The sequence below is a fragment of the Papio anubis genome, chromosome 5 (assembly GCF_008728515.1).
Source record: "Papio anubis isolate 15944 chromosome 5, Panubis1.0, whole genome shotgun sequence".
Taxonomy (NCBI): Eukaryota; Metazoa; Chordata; class Mammalia; order Primates; family Cercopithecidae; genus Papio; species Papio anubis.
Genome location: NC_044980.1, coordinates 86,821,630 through 86,835,488, shown reverse-complemented (window position 1 = coordinate 86,835,488; position 13,859 = coordinate 86,821,630). Strand labels below are relative to the sequence as shown.

General features: G+C 32.0%; 1 protein-coding gene across 7 annotated transcripts in view; it reads left to right on the top strand.

The window, feature by feature from the left end:
- FAM172A (family with sequence similarity 172 member A) overlaps positions 1-13,859 on the top strand; it is a 484,753-nt gene that overhangs the window by 212,302 nt on the left and 258,592 nt on the right. For all 7 annotated transcript variants that reach the window (XM_003899921.5, XM_003899922.5, XM_009208776.4 and 4 more), the window contains one exon: positions 6,966-7,184. In XM_003899921.5, the coding sequence (XP_003899970.1) occupies positions 6,966-7,184 (219 nt within the window). The remainder of the gene's footprint in view (positions 1-6,965; positions 7,185-13,859) is intronic.

The window sequence follows — 13,859 nt, the reverse complement described above, 5'->3', positions numbered from 1 at the left end:
GTAATCGTTAAACAGATTTTATAATTAGCTTAAAAACTTAAGCATATGTTTGTATGATATATGATTGGGTCAAAGTGATAATATTTTGAAAGCCCATGTGGCTACCAGAGATGTTTGAGAACTATTATATTTACACAACTTTATAATAGAGTTCAGTAAGAAGTCAGGAGAACATTGGACTTCCACTCAGCATTTCAAAACATACAGGCATAACTAGCATGAGGAATAGTAAAGTTAATGAGATCAATCTGCCCATCCAAGTCTTCTTTAGACCATGTAATAAAGAGGTATCTGTTAGATTTCCTAAATTCATTTAGGGATTTTGATATATCATTGACTGGGCAACAGTTTTAATTTGTTACTTCTTTTTAGTTTAATGTATAAATGTGTGGGTATACCCTTGTGTCATTTTGTGAGAATGAGAAGCAAAGAATATAAAAGATTTCACAAGACTATGGTGTTAAATCATATTTCTGTCCTCAAAATGAATGGTAAATGTATTAATGGTACTATTGTGCATTTATGGAATCCTTCCATAAGTAAATTGTGAATAGAAGAGAAATTTGCAAAATTTAAGCAACATAATGTTCTAAAACCCAGGAAAAGTTAGAAATGAAGTGGGTGATAATATGGGTAAGTGCAAAGTGCATGTTTTAAAATAAATAGTGCTTGGATGACCTGACATGTCAGAACTGGAGACAAGGGTGTGTGTTTGTCAATATATCCTTCATGTTTTACAGACTCCTAAGGGAACAAGGGAAGATACAATTTCACCTTTTCTGTGCCAAAACATTTTAATTGTATCTTCTTCCAACTACAGCGGTTCAGTAACCAAGGAGCTGACATTGATGCATGTGTTGATAAAGCTGCAAACATTCAAAATGAGATTAACAAAGATTTTGAGCAAAGGGTGACAGCTAATTTTGCACAGTATTCTGCATCTAATTCAGGCCAACGTAATAATAGAATATTTTATAACTGTTTTGTTATTCAAAAGGACTTTTATGATACATTTATGTTTACGGGTATATTTGTGTCATACTCAAGAATTTATCTGTTGTATGGCTTAAAACTATCTGCATCTGTGTTATAACCCTCACACAATATTAGGGGGAAAAACTCTTATTGTAAGTTTTTTGTTTGTTTGTTTGTTTGTTTTTGTAAATTATACTTCATCCTTGGAACTCTTTGCCTTACCTTAGTTAATCTAACTGGAGAAGGTACAGAGATGCCAAACACGTATTTTCTAATATTGCTTAGTATGCACTAATAAAATGGCCAAGAAAAGTTATATTCAGTTAATTTAATTAATAAAACTGTAGTTTCTTTATGTTCTTGAGCTCCTTTGAACACATTTCAGTGTATTTCTTTTCTCTTCTATTCTCTATTTGAAGGCAGCTGACAGTCTTCTTTCACTTTTCTTTTTGTTTGTGAAATTTTCTTTTTTTTTTTTTTTTTATCCACTCACTTCTCCATCTGCTTTCACTTTTGTTTGCTTGGGCCGTCTCTCATCCCAACTTGATAATGAGGAATGCGGTGTGACCCTGACCTCTATCAGCCCATGCATGACCTTCTGACTCTACCATATAACCTTTGACCTTCTCTTTGACAGCTTGATTAATTACCCTGTGTTATGATTTATGAGTAAGTGCTATGTAAAAATAATAGACAACAGGTGGTCCTCTGAAAACTTTTTGTGGCATGTTTTCTTTTACTGACTAACTTGATGAGCTATTTGAAGTTGGAAACTTAACTGGGATAATCTATGTTGGTCCCCATTATGGTACTTTTATACCGTGGAACACACACGTGAATTAGAATTCATGAAGCTACAAGTTGAAGTATGGTTGTGAAGAACATTTTACAAAATATTAGTTGAGTGTTGTTACCTAAATGCACATTGAGAAGAAACACAAAACGGAGTCAAGTGACATTTCACGCGTTTCAGTCCCAGGTCACGTCTTGAGAAAATTGCTAAAATAATGGAGGGGGCATTTTTCAAGCAGAGCTGCAGCTCCAACAGCTATGTTTACTTTAACGCTTCACTAGTGACTTCTGATTGGTTGTCATGACCTCATCTCACTGTTGCACCTAGGATGTTGCAACAGTGACATATACATACCCTTCTTGGAAAAAGATGAGAATAAATACAACATACATCTTTCAGAAAAGATGAATGGACAGTGGTTTGTCCAGGGGTAGATGTTGTTTATAGATAAAGCACTTTGGGTTTCATTTCCCTTGAGGATGAGCACCTATCTTCTTTCAAACCAAGCAGATAGAATGCTGAACTTGAGAAATATGATTGATAAATTTGTGTAAAATGATCTCTTACAGAGCCTTGCCTGAAGACCAAAACAGATAGTTCCACAGGTCAAAGGATTCCACTCTAACCCCTGACCTCTCTGGTCACATGTGGCTTGCAGTATTGTCAGGTTAATATGCAGAGCCAAGTACTTTCAGCTGATTTTTTTATTTAGCCAACCACAAGATACTTGAAAAGATGTAGAATTTGCCGGTTTTCCATTTTTCTTATAATTGGTAATGACTAGGTAAATTAACATGGATAAGTCTTCAGTTTTATCAGATTTCATTTGGGGTCAAAAGTCTGGTTTCGGTCAGGCATTTTAAGATTTTATCTATTTACAGAATCTTCTTGATAAGTGCGTATTTGTACTGATATAATTTGTCTATCAAAGTTTTCCTTTTTGGTTCTTTGTGTTTGGCATCACCTGTTTGTTTTAGACCTCTCTGACCTAAGCCATCATTTGTTGGTTGAATGATAAATGATTTATTATTTATTAGTAAGTGCATCTACAGACTTCAAAGTAAAGAAGGCCTAAAGACCTGGGTATTCTATTTAAATCACAAGTTCTTGTGCTGAATAAAATGCTATGTCTAGGAATGAACGTTTAAGGGTTTCTGATTAAGATTCCATAGTTTATACCTTGTAAACACAGGTCTGAAAATGAAAGTAGAATTATAGCAACAAAAGTATAAAAGTGGAATGAGATGAATTAAAGATATAAAGCTTACTTTTACCAATATCTATTCTCTTGATCACCTTAATTTCTACTAGACTGTGATCAAGCATGAGTTAATTAACAACTTTATGTATGCTTTGTCTTTTGAAATGTTGGATATTGGAATTGATTTGATAAATCATTATAAAGGATGCCAGAAGTTTTATTTATTTAGTTATAGAATGCTAGATAATCAGTTTGATCATTTTATCTTTTCAAAGATAAGAGAAAAGGTTTCAATGTATATTTGAAATAACCTAACTTTTTATCTTATAAGAAATGTAGCATACTTAAGGAATAATTAAATATAAAAGAAATCCTTCAATATAAAATGTTGAAGAGTCTAAACGTAAGTTATGGAGCCTTCCTTAGTAGAGTAGCAATGCATAGTTCTTTTAACATATACTTGATGCCTGATATTATTGTGTAGTTTCATAAAACTTTATGGGTAGATTCATGAAAGGTCACACTAGCATCTCTTCTTACTAATTTTGTTGTGTACTGATTGAGTTACTGGGAATGGAAAGAATCACTTTTTAAAATGGTATTTAGTCTGATTTTTGAAGAAGTCAGTGTTACTCAGTTTAAAACAGTAAAATTTACTGACATTTTGTCTTTGCTTTGTTTTACTTTATTTTCTTTGACTCCTTAATTTCCATATATTGATGTTGACATGGCAAAAATCTTCGTAGCTTATATAAAGCAAATTTTTGCCAGTGTTACATATGACAGAGAAACGAAGGACAACATTAAGTTTTACTATATATCTGTGGTTAGAGCACATAGGTGGGATAGTTAACTTTATTTTCTTACTCTTGCTTTCTGCTACTCATTAGAAAATGGTTATGAATGATCTCCGTGAATATTGCATTAATTAATTTATCAGAAATATTTTAACTGTAAATGTTAGTTTTTTACAGAACGGTAATTGAATTTGCAACAAAGACATTTATTAATATCAGCTCTCATTTCTACAGAGAATGTTCCTGAGTGTTTCTTGATTGTTGTCACATTAATTAAATCGGCAATCCGAAATATCTAAAGGATAAAATATTTTCTAAATAGTTTGGGTGTTTAAATAGAAACATCCATTGTTGAAATCTAAATGATAAATCTTCAATTGATTTATATAGTGGTGATTTAAAAATAGAATCATTTCTCATCTGTTGATGCCTAAGTGAAACATTGACATTGTGCCTTTATGATATTGAACAAATGAGTCATGTAATTTTCAGTTACATAATCAATAACTTAGACAAATACTGCTTCTTTGATGATTTGTAAATGCCTTTTTAAAATACTTATTTAGATGGAACATATCAAATTTCAGAGTCTATTTAAAATTAAGTAGGCATGATAATTTTTCAATCTATGATTTCTAAAAATTGAAGTTTAAAGTTCTGCTCAAATAAGCCAGATATGAAAATATTATTTTTATTGATTAAGTAATAAGATAATAGTTTTACAATTCTGGTGACTGCAAATTTTGTTCAAAGAGTTTACCTTTATTTGAGATTTATTCATTATACAAAGGTAATGCCACATTATATCAATTTATTAAAGTCCCACTCTTTTACCTTGAGTGAGATTTTTGAATTTGAAATTTTTCATATTATCATTAAAATGTAGTATATCACTATTTTCATCTCTACTAATTTTAAGATTCTATTTTGGTCTTGCTAATTTTAACGCCTGAGTACGAGAGGGTGGGGTGGGTGGGTGTGTGTGTGTGTGTGTGTGTGTGTGTGTGTGTGTGTGTTTAAAGTTCAGTTCACTCAGAGAAGGCAGGGAAGAAACATGACAGGAGACCACTTACTCATGGTACAGAATCTAGTAAGGAGGCAATTTTCTTTTTGGCCTATGGTGACCTTTTTTGACTATGTTCCTTACACCAGAGACAGTGTACTGAATGCCTCTATTTCACCCTGTTTAGCAGAGTGCAACAGTGTTCTTTAACTTACTTTTAGTGGGAGGAGAAGTTATAGCTGAAATTTGAGAAGGGCGTGAAAAGTTGTAAGAGGCACAAGGAAGAGGGGTAGGAACGTCCTTCAAATGTGATTTTAATAACTAGTCAAGTGTGTCCAACTGTAGAAAATCACCAAGTGACAATCTGTCTACCTGACAGTGACCACAATGAATTACAAGACTTTTGAATGGCTGTACAGATTAGAATAAAGCAGGACCAAATAAAATATCTTTTGTTGGTAAAACTTTTGACGTAGAGCTAAGAAACTTTTTTAAAAAATTCTCTTTTGCTTTGATGTAGAATGTTTAAATTACAAAATTTGTAAAGTGTTTTATTAGCCTTTTGTGAAAGAAGCATTATTCTAAAAGTTTTATTTGAATATCTGTTGAAGAATGGGTGGTGTTTTGTAAATCAGTTTGCTATATATTATTATATAGTTTTCATATATGTAAGATGACTATATCTTAATTAATAGTCCTATCATTAAAATCAGAACTTCAGTGATCTTGAAAATTTCCAAACCAAATAATGATTTTAGACAATAATGTCATCCGAGTGGAGGAAAAAACAGAAGACAATTCCAAAGAAGTTTGTAAGTAGTTTGTGAAGTCAACTGTTTAAAAAAACCAACCATGTGCAGCAATGCAGCATATTTTAAAATAAGATAATTGAGTCTATGCTAACACTGGTTTACTATTAACTGCTGTCAGTTTTTTAAAATCATCTTATGGTTGGTTTGGCAGAAAAAGAATTTAAAATTTAAACTTCAAGTTGAAGATTCTACAGTTACTGTCTTGAAAAACTATATATAAGTAAGGATATTTTATAAGTTTTATTTTCTATTAAATAGATTTTCTAATAAATAGATTTTATGAGCTATTTTCTGTAGCTCTTATGTTTTTATTATAATATCGTACATCTTTTAAATATGACCTTATAGTATTTTACAAGGGCATAATTGGGACCTCACAACACGTAATTGAATAGAAAAGACAAGATATATAATAGCTTCAAAAATTTGTGTTACCCATGCTTGTCAGTGGTTATTGTTTATCCCTCTCTATATTTTCTCATGGTTAGCTTATTCTATTAAACATAATATAAATATCAAATGTTTTCTTAATTATAACCACAGAAATGTTTGCCAGGCTAGAAAGAAATAAGACAGGAAAATATATGTTTTACAAATTTAAAAAAAAAAAAAAAAGCCTTAATAGCTCAACAAGCTGTATTTTTTAACTTTGGAACTTTGCTTATTTCCTGGTTGTAGTTTTTAATAAAGAGAATTTTTATGGTAGATTGAAAAATGAAAGAAATTTTAAGATTAAAGACTTGTTTCCATACATTATAGTAAGACAGTGGCTTATTTTGCTTTATGATTTTTCTGGCCTCCTGTAAGAAAAGAAGTGAATAAAATTCAAGGTACACAGGTAGATGTTATGTGTTTATAATAATGTAGATATGGGTGGTTTTGGAATGTTAAGTCAGATTTATTCCTTTTTAACTGCTCAGACAAATAAAAAATGCTCATTAAAGGGCCATTGTAAAGAAAAATAGACAAAAAAATGCAGTTTGAATTGTGAACTTCAATTTCAGAGGTTGTTTTCTCGAAACAGATAGTATAAATATTAATATAATTTGAAAGTATACTTGTTATTTGCTAATTTATTTCAATCATTTTTTGGGTTCTGAGAGATCTGAATTAGTTTTTTAATTTAAGCTTTATAATCTTTATGTTGCAATTATGTTTTTTGTTCTTTTAAATAATAAATGCTTATTTGTATACACAATAAAAGCAAACAATTTTAAATGACTTTCTTTTGAAAAAAATAAAATCATAATCCTGCCTAAAGGAGTATTTTAATGAATATGCAACTATATAAAAATTGCTTAGTCTGAAGCAATTAAGAACTTTTTTGAAAATTGAAATGGATTATAAGATTTAAATTATGCTACTTTCTTTCATTTCAAAACAGGAAGGATATGGAGTTATAGTACTAAATCCCAATGAAAACTATATTGAAGTAGAAAAGCCGAAGATACATGTACAGTCATCATCTGATAGTTCAGATGAACCAGCAGAAAAACGGGAAAGAAAAGATAAAGTTTCTAAAGAAACAAAGAAGCGACGTGATTTCTATGAGAAGTATCGTAACCCCCAAAGAGAAAAAGAAATGATGCAATTGTATATCAGAGTGAGTGAGACCACTACTTTCCTTTACTATTTTCTTTACCTTGTGTACATTTTATTTTATATAGGTTGTTTTGTTTTTCTTAAAGAAAGTATTAATTTTTTTATTTTTCATCATTTATTTCCCATGGCTGTCTACTTGGATTAAATGGGTTTTTTAATTCAGAGGTATAAAATGCTTCATTCTTATTTCAGTGTGACATTTTATAGAAGTCACAAATGCAAATTCTACTTCCTTTTGTGTCATACACTACCTCAAGAAAAATTTTCTAAGATAATTTTATTGTGATGGATGCAGAAGGCAGAAAACTTGCCAGTTCAATTTCCAAACATGCTGTTTCTTTAAGGAAACATAGCATATCTTTAAAACAGCATAACATGCCATTATGTTGTCCATAAGAGAGAGTATATGTAGCCTAACAATTCTAAGGCATATAACCTGCTGAATTAATAATGCTCCATACAAAACATTCATCTTGGGGGGTAAGGTTTACTAGATAATGCATTGTTTTACGATGAGCAACTATCTACAGTGTCTCAGCCTAATGTCTAAAAGCAGATAGAGGGAGAAAGAATAATTAATATCTTAATAAATACTTGAGCTAAAATAATGTAGGGATAGTGTAATGAGGGAACTCTGTCCATTTCTCTTGTCCTACCCAGTGAATTTCTGCACTTTGTAGTACTATCAGTATGGGATCATTACAGCAGTGCTACCCAAGGATTTCTAATTCTGTAGGGGGCACAAACAATTTTATTTACACTTGGACATATTCAGAAGCTTGACATACATACTGTAAATTATATATATGAGATATTTGTCAATTTTCAAAGCCATTATTATGGATGCTAGAAGTTTAATAGTAAAGCATATCGAAAATGCTGCTGGTTAAGAAAAATAGTATATTGAAATAGTCCTCAAAAGTGAGCAATTCAGAACATTTAAACATAGAGAAAATAACATTTTATAAATTATACCATAGGATAGTATTAACATTTCAAATTATTCAACTTGAGCTATTTTTACATTTACTTTAAGAAGATCATTAATAAAATGTTTCCTACCACCTTTTAGGGGAAATATATTGCTTTCTAAGTTTTTATTTTCTATATTATTCTAGTTCATGGCATAATCACTCTACTTTTTGGAATTGTACTTTAAACATTCAAAACATTTTATTTATAGGTCAGTCTGTTGAGTAAGCTATGACAGTTAAGCAGTGGTGAAAACAGCATATATATTCTCAAGACCCCAAAAATGTATCCTGACAAAGAATTCTCAAAGCAGTTCATATAATGAATCAAGCAGATTATAATATTTAAATTTTTAGAAAGCATCTCACTATTTAATATATTATTTGAAAAGCAAGAACACTTATTATATTTGGAAGCAATACGTAGCTTGTTTGTTCCAATGCGGTTATATCACCCCCTTTCTTTTATATGATTACATTGGGGTCATGATGTTACCGTCTTCTCTATCAGTTGTACTACGCTTTCTTCTATATGATCCAGTCTGTGAACCACCATCTTATGACAGGTTAAAACTTTTAAAAGATTACCTCTGATATCCAGGTTTCAGAAATGAATTATATAAGGCTTTTGAAATTATAATGTGTACCTACTTGTTTATGTCAAATGCAAACAAAATGGTATTGTATATTAAGTTTATTTCTTCTTAAACAATTTTTTGCCTATGACATGTACAGATTAAGCATATATCTCAGATATCAGACATCTGTCCCGTAAGTTTATTTCTTCCTATTTTCTCTTTGTCTTGTGACCATTGCTTTGCTTTTTTTCTTTTGTTCTCTTGTATGCATGCATTTTCTTTATTCTGTTTTTCACATCTGCTTGGTTTATCCTCGCATCTATTTTTTCTTATACCAAGGAAACAACATTCTTTTTATGTTGCTTCATTGTTGAGACCTGCTCTCTTTCCTTTTGTTTTCTTTTTAATTATTTTCTCTTTTTTAAACTCCCGTCATTTTTCCCTCTTTTCTAAGTCTTTTTGCCTCTTTGTCGCATTTCATTCATCAATTCAGGTTCCCACCAGAAGCACCAAAAGACAAAAATAGGCCCAAACACATAATACAACTTTGTATCGATGGTCTTAGTTATGAAATGTTTTTTCGTAGTAAACATCATTTCTCTTAAAATATTCTGGAATTTTGCAAAATAGCAGAGATATGCTGATACTCTTCAAAGATACTTCTAGATAGTATGGTTTGGCCCTGTAGTGGGAAAGAGAAGAATGATTCTTTTTGTGTAAGGTGTATTAATTCCTTAGTAATTTTGATCCACTCTAGAAATGACTTATATTAGTGCTCTTCTTCTCTCTATGTATCTCCCAATACCAAGTATTTGTAATTTTCAGACACAGAGCATCTTATATGATGGAACTAAATTAACTTTTATTTATATACTTCTTACCAATTTACAATTTGAAATTATCTTCTATTCTTTGTGATAGCCTAATAAGTAGATGAATCACATCATTTCGTCCTGATTTTATAGTTGGAAACTAATACACAGATGTTTGTCTAGGATCACAAAGCTAGTAAATGGTAGATAATAAATCTACTTGTAATTACTGTAGATTCTTCCCCTCTTTCTTCTTTACCACATTGTTCTGTAGATTGAAAACAAAATATGTATCTGAAATTTGAAAATGAAGCCATGTATAGTAAATGTATGATACAATATAGTAAACAACATTTGATGACAAAGATAGATTTTTGACCAGGTATTATTTAATGGACTCTATTAAATGTTTACAAACAATTTATATGTATAAATGTAAGTATTTATATAAATATGTATGTATATTTATATATTCTCTACAAATAGTATACTAATACTGATCCAAATTTACAGATCAGATTGTGGGTCAAAAATTTTTAGCTTTTGGAGGGATGGAAACTCAGTCTGGGAACCCTGCCCCAGGAGCAGGAGCTATCATATCCTCCCCTCTGCCACTTTCCATTGCAACTAAGAAAGCCTGTTTGTACCATAAACACACACACACCTTTGAGTGATTTTTCAAAGGTCACATAGCTCTTAATGTAAGCTTCATGAGGGCGTGTACTTAGTCTGTTTTGCTCACTACTGTATCCCAGAGCCTAGAACAGAGCCTTCATAATAAATATTTGTAGAGCAGATCTTCCACAAGAAATTTTAAGTAAGGTGGTAGAGCCAGGATTAAAACCCCACACTACAACTACTACTTTTTGAAATATGTCCTGCATTATTAAAGTATGCAACTTGATTTTCTATGAGGAAACATTCCAACAAACCAAAACAAAGAGTCAAACAGCACTACAATTGTTGACTTCCCACTCAATCCAGTAGCTGTGATTACAATCCAAAAATTAATGATAGAAGGTCATTATTTGATACCTTGAACTATATATTTTCATCTGAATATATAAAAGTAGAATATTATTTTTTCCTTTTTAGCTATGTCATTATACTGCTAAAATTATGGATGAAAATGGAAATGTTTCAACCTGACCCATTGCAATTTCTGTGTTACACATTTGCTCTTAAGAGTACAGCCAGGCTGCTGGGGTTACTCTACCCTGTACAAACTTTGTGCTTTATGGAATCTGTAACTTCAATTCCTGTTATTTCCTGAATCCAAAGTTCTGTCCACTTATAACCTACGTTGTAAGTGCCTAGCTGAAATTCTACCTCTTCCTCTCACTATAACCAATGACCTCTCCTTACTGAGACTCATGGAATTTATAATAATTAGCTAATTTACATGGAATTTACCAGATACTATCTTGATATGTCTCTTGTATTTTTGTTATTATTTAATAATTTAATTAATATGAAAATAATATTAGCAATTATTTTCATGCCTCTCCACTAGATCTCCCCATAATCTTTTAGATCTTTGAGCATGCTTTATATATTTTGGCATTACATGTCAATCGTTAAAAGCAGGTATGTGCTGCTTTTTGCATTAGTACAGAGCATATTATGAGGGAGTCAGGAACTGATCCTAGAATTTAATCCCTTAGATGGAGACCAAAGCAAAAAGATTAGGCCTAAGAGATACCTAGATAAAGGAACCTACAGCATAGGAATGAAAGTTATTCTGGTATCAAACTGGAGCATAAGAGGACAAGTAAATCAAGGAAGGTCAGTTAATAGAATTTTAGAGACTATGTGTAGAGTATAGGCAAAAGTTGTCTGTCTAATGTGGGGTTGGAAGTGCTTGAACATCTCTTTCCTAAAGTGAGACTTATTTGTGGACTCTGCTGATGGGAAAGAAAGGAGAGGAATTAGACCCAGCACGTGAAAGAAAGCAAAAACAGATGCCAAGGATAGAGGGGAAGAGAATTACATGGACACAAAATAAAAAATCCAAATGTGAGACATTTACAGAATAGGAATCAGCAGAGCCTGGAATTGCACATAGTGATACTTAAATATTTATCAATTATTTGTTGACATCCATCAAAAATCTTATTCTTTAATATGTAAGATATTTGGTGTTGCCTAGTTTTCTGATTGATTTTTTCAGCATTCATGTGAGTTTTTACAGTTGTTTAGAAACAGCCAACTATCAAACTAAAGCTTTCTTTCCAAAAATATGTTTTTGATGTTCTGACTTGGGTATGTTCACAGTTCTGAATCTCTTCTGTGCAAATGCCACTGAAGTCATTTCTGTCTAGTGTTTTAGCAATCAAGTTCAATTTATTTGTATTACAAACAATGATTGTTTAATTTCTGGAACTATTTCATTTTCCCAGTATATTCAAGTATTTGGATTTTCTTTTTTCTAGTATCTTGTAAATAGCCAGTCTCCTTTCAAATTTTTGCAAATATCTACTATACACAGGCAAAAGTAAAGTAGCATTTGGGCCTAAAAGTTTAAGATTAGCAAAGTATAATTTTATTTTACTTACTGAGTATAAATAGATGTGACTAACTAGTAGATTATGTAGCACTTTTCTGAGACATTAGGAGCAGAGCATGAGAGATCAAAGAACTTTCTGTTTCATGTGGCAAGTTTTCTTAACTATGAAATAGTGTACTTGCTAGCATATATTATGGCTTATTAGGGGGATTGATTTGGTCTAGGCAATAAACATCATGTCAGACTTGCCTGGCAGGAAAACCTGCTTAATATGTTTTGTAATAAGATGGAATTTTTTGTTCTCAAAAACATCTGCCAACAGAATTCAAGAGTGAAGACAGAAAATGTCATCAATTTAGTGGTAATCCTATAAATTTAGTTTCTTTTTGAGCAACACATATCAAGACACACAAAATTCCCAGTGTTAATCACCACTGGTTATAGTACTTTGTAAAATGATGAAACAAAAACATTTTATTTCTGTATAATGTGTTAATTAATTCATAATGAATTTTAATATTTCAACTGATAAAATTTTAACAAGCATCTTGGCAATAGATCACTTTTTAAAGCATCTGTTTTTTTAATGTGTTGGGTTGAGAAGTGAGTCAAATGGCTAAATATGTACATATATTCTTTATAAAAACATATTTTCACCCCCCATAACTACAGATACACTATTTTTCCCCTTAGACCACAAGGGGCTGCTGCTGTTCATATAGGATTTTTCTTCCCTTAGAAACTTGTGTACCCCAATTAACTCTATCTTAAGTCTCTTTTTTGTTTTTTGCCCCCAGGTCTTTTAAAATATAACTGGAAAGAAGAAAAAGAGGCTTAGTTAGTATCTTAATAATCAGCATAAAAATGTATTATTGTAAATGTTTTCTATAATACATTCCAAGGCATTTATATTTTTCTATATCAACTTAAAGCTCATAGTCATTTAAGGCAAATTGTGAGAATAATTATTTTTATTTCCTGTTTTAGTGTATGAATAACATTCAGAATCATATCATTATAGAGATACAGTATGGAGATGAAGTTAAAAATACAGTCCAAGGCTGGGTTTTGGTGGCTCACGCCTGTAATCCCAGCACTTTGGGAAGCCGGGGTGGGTAGATTGCCTGAGGTCAGGAGTTCAAGACCAGCCTGGGCAACATGGTGAAACCCCATTGCTACTAAAAATACAAAAACTAGCCAGGCATGGTGGTGGGCGCCTGTAATTCCAGCTACTCGGGAGGTTGAGGCAGGAGAGTCACTTGAACCCAGGAGGCAGAGGTTGCAGTGAGCTGAGATCACACCACCACACTCCACCCTGGGTGACAGAGCAAGACTGTCTCAAAAAAAAAAAAGCAATCCGATAGACCTGTGTTTGAATTCCAGCTCTTTCATTTAATATAGTGTGACTTCAGGTTAACACCACTGCACTTGAGTTTTTGTCTGAAAAGTAGAATGATATTAAAATATGTGTAGCCAGGTGCCATAGTGTATGGCTCTAGTCCCAGCTACTCAGGAGGCTGAGGTGGGAGCATCTCTTGAGCCTAGGAGTTTGAGTCTAGCAAAACTCAAACCTGATATAGCAAGACTTCATCTCTAAATAATAATAATATATGTAAAGCAAACATAGCATCTGGCACACAGTCCACAGGCTTTAGGACTAATAAATAACATCATCATTTCTCACGTTGAGATTCAGTGGAGAACTAATCCAATTCTTAAGGTCCCTGGCCCTTGTACCTTCCAGTATCTTTCTGGGGTGTTTTCTCTGATGCCAGCCAATTCTGCAATTTCTGTTGAGTGTCCACTAGT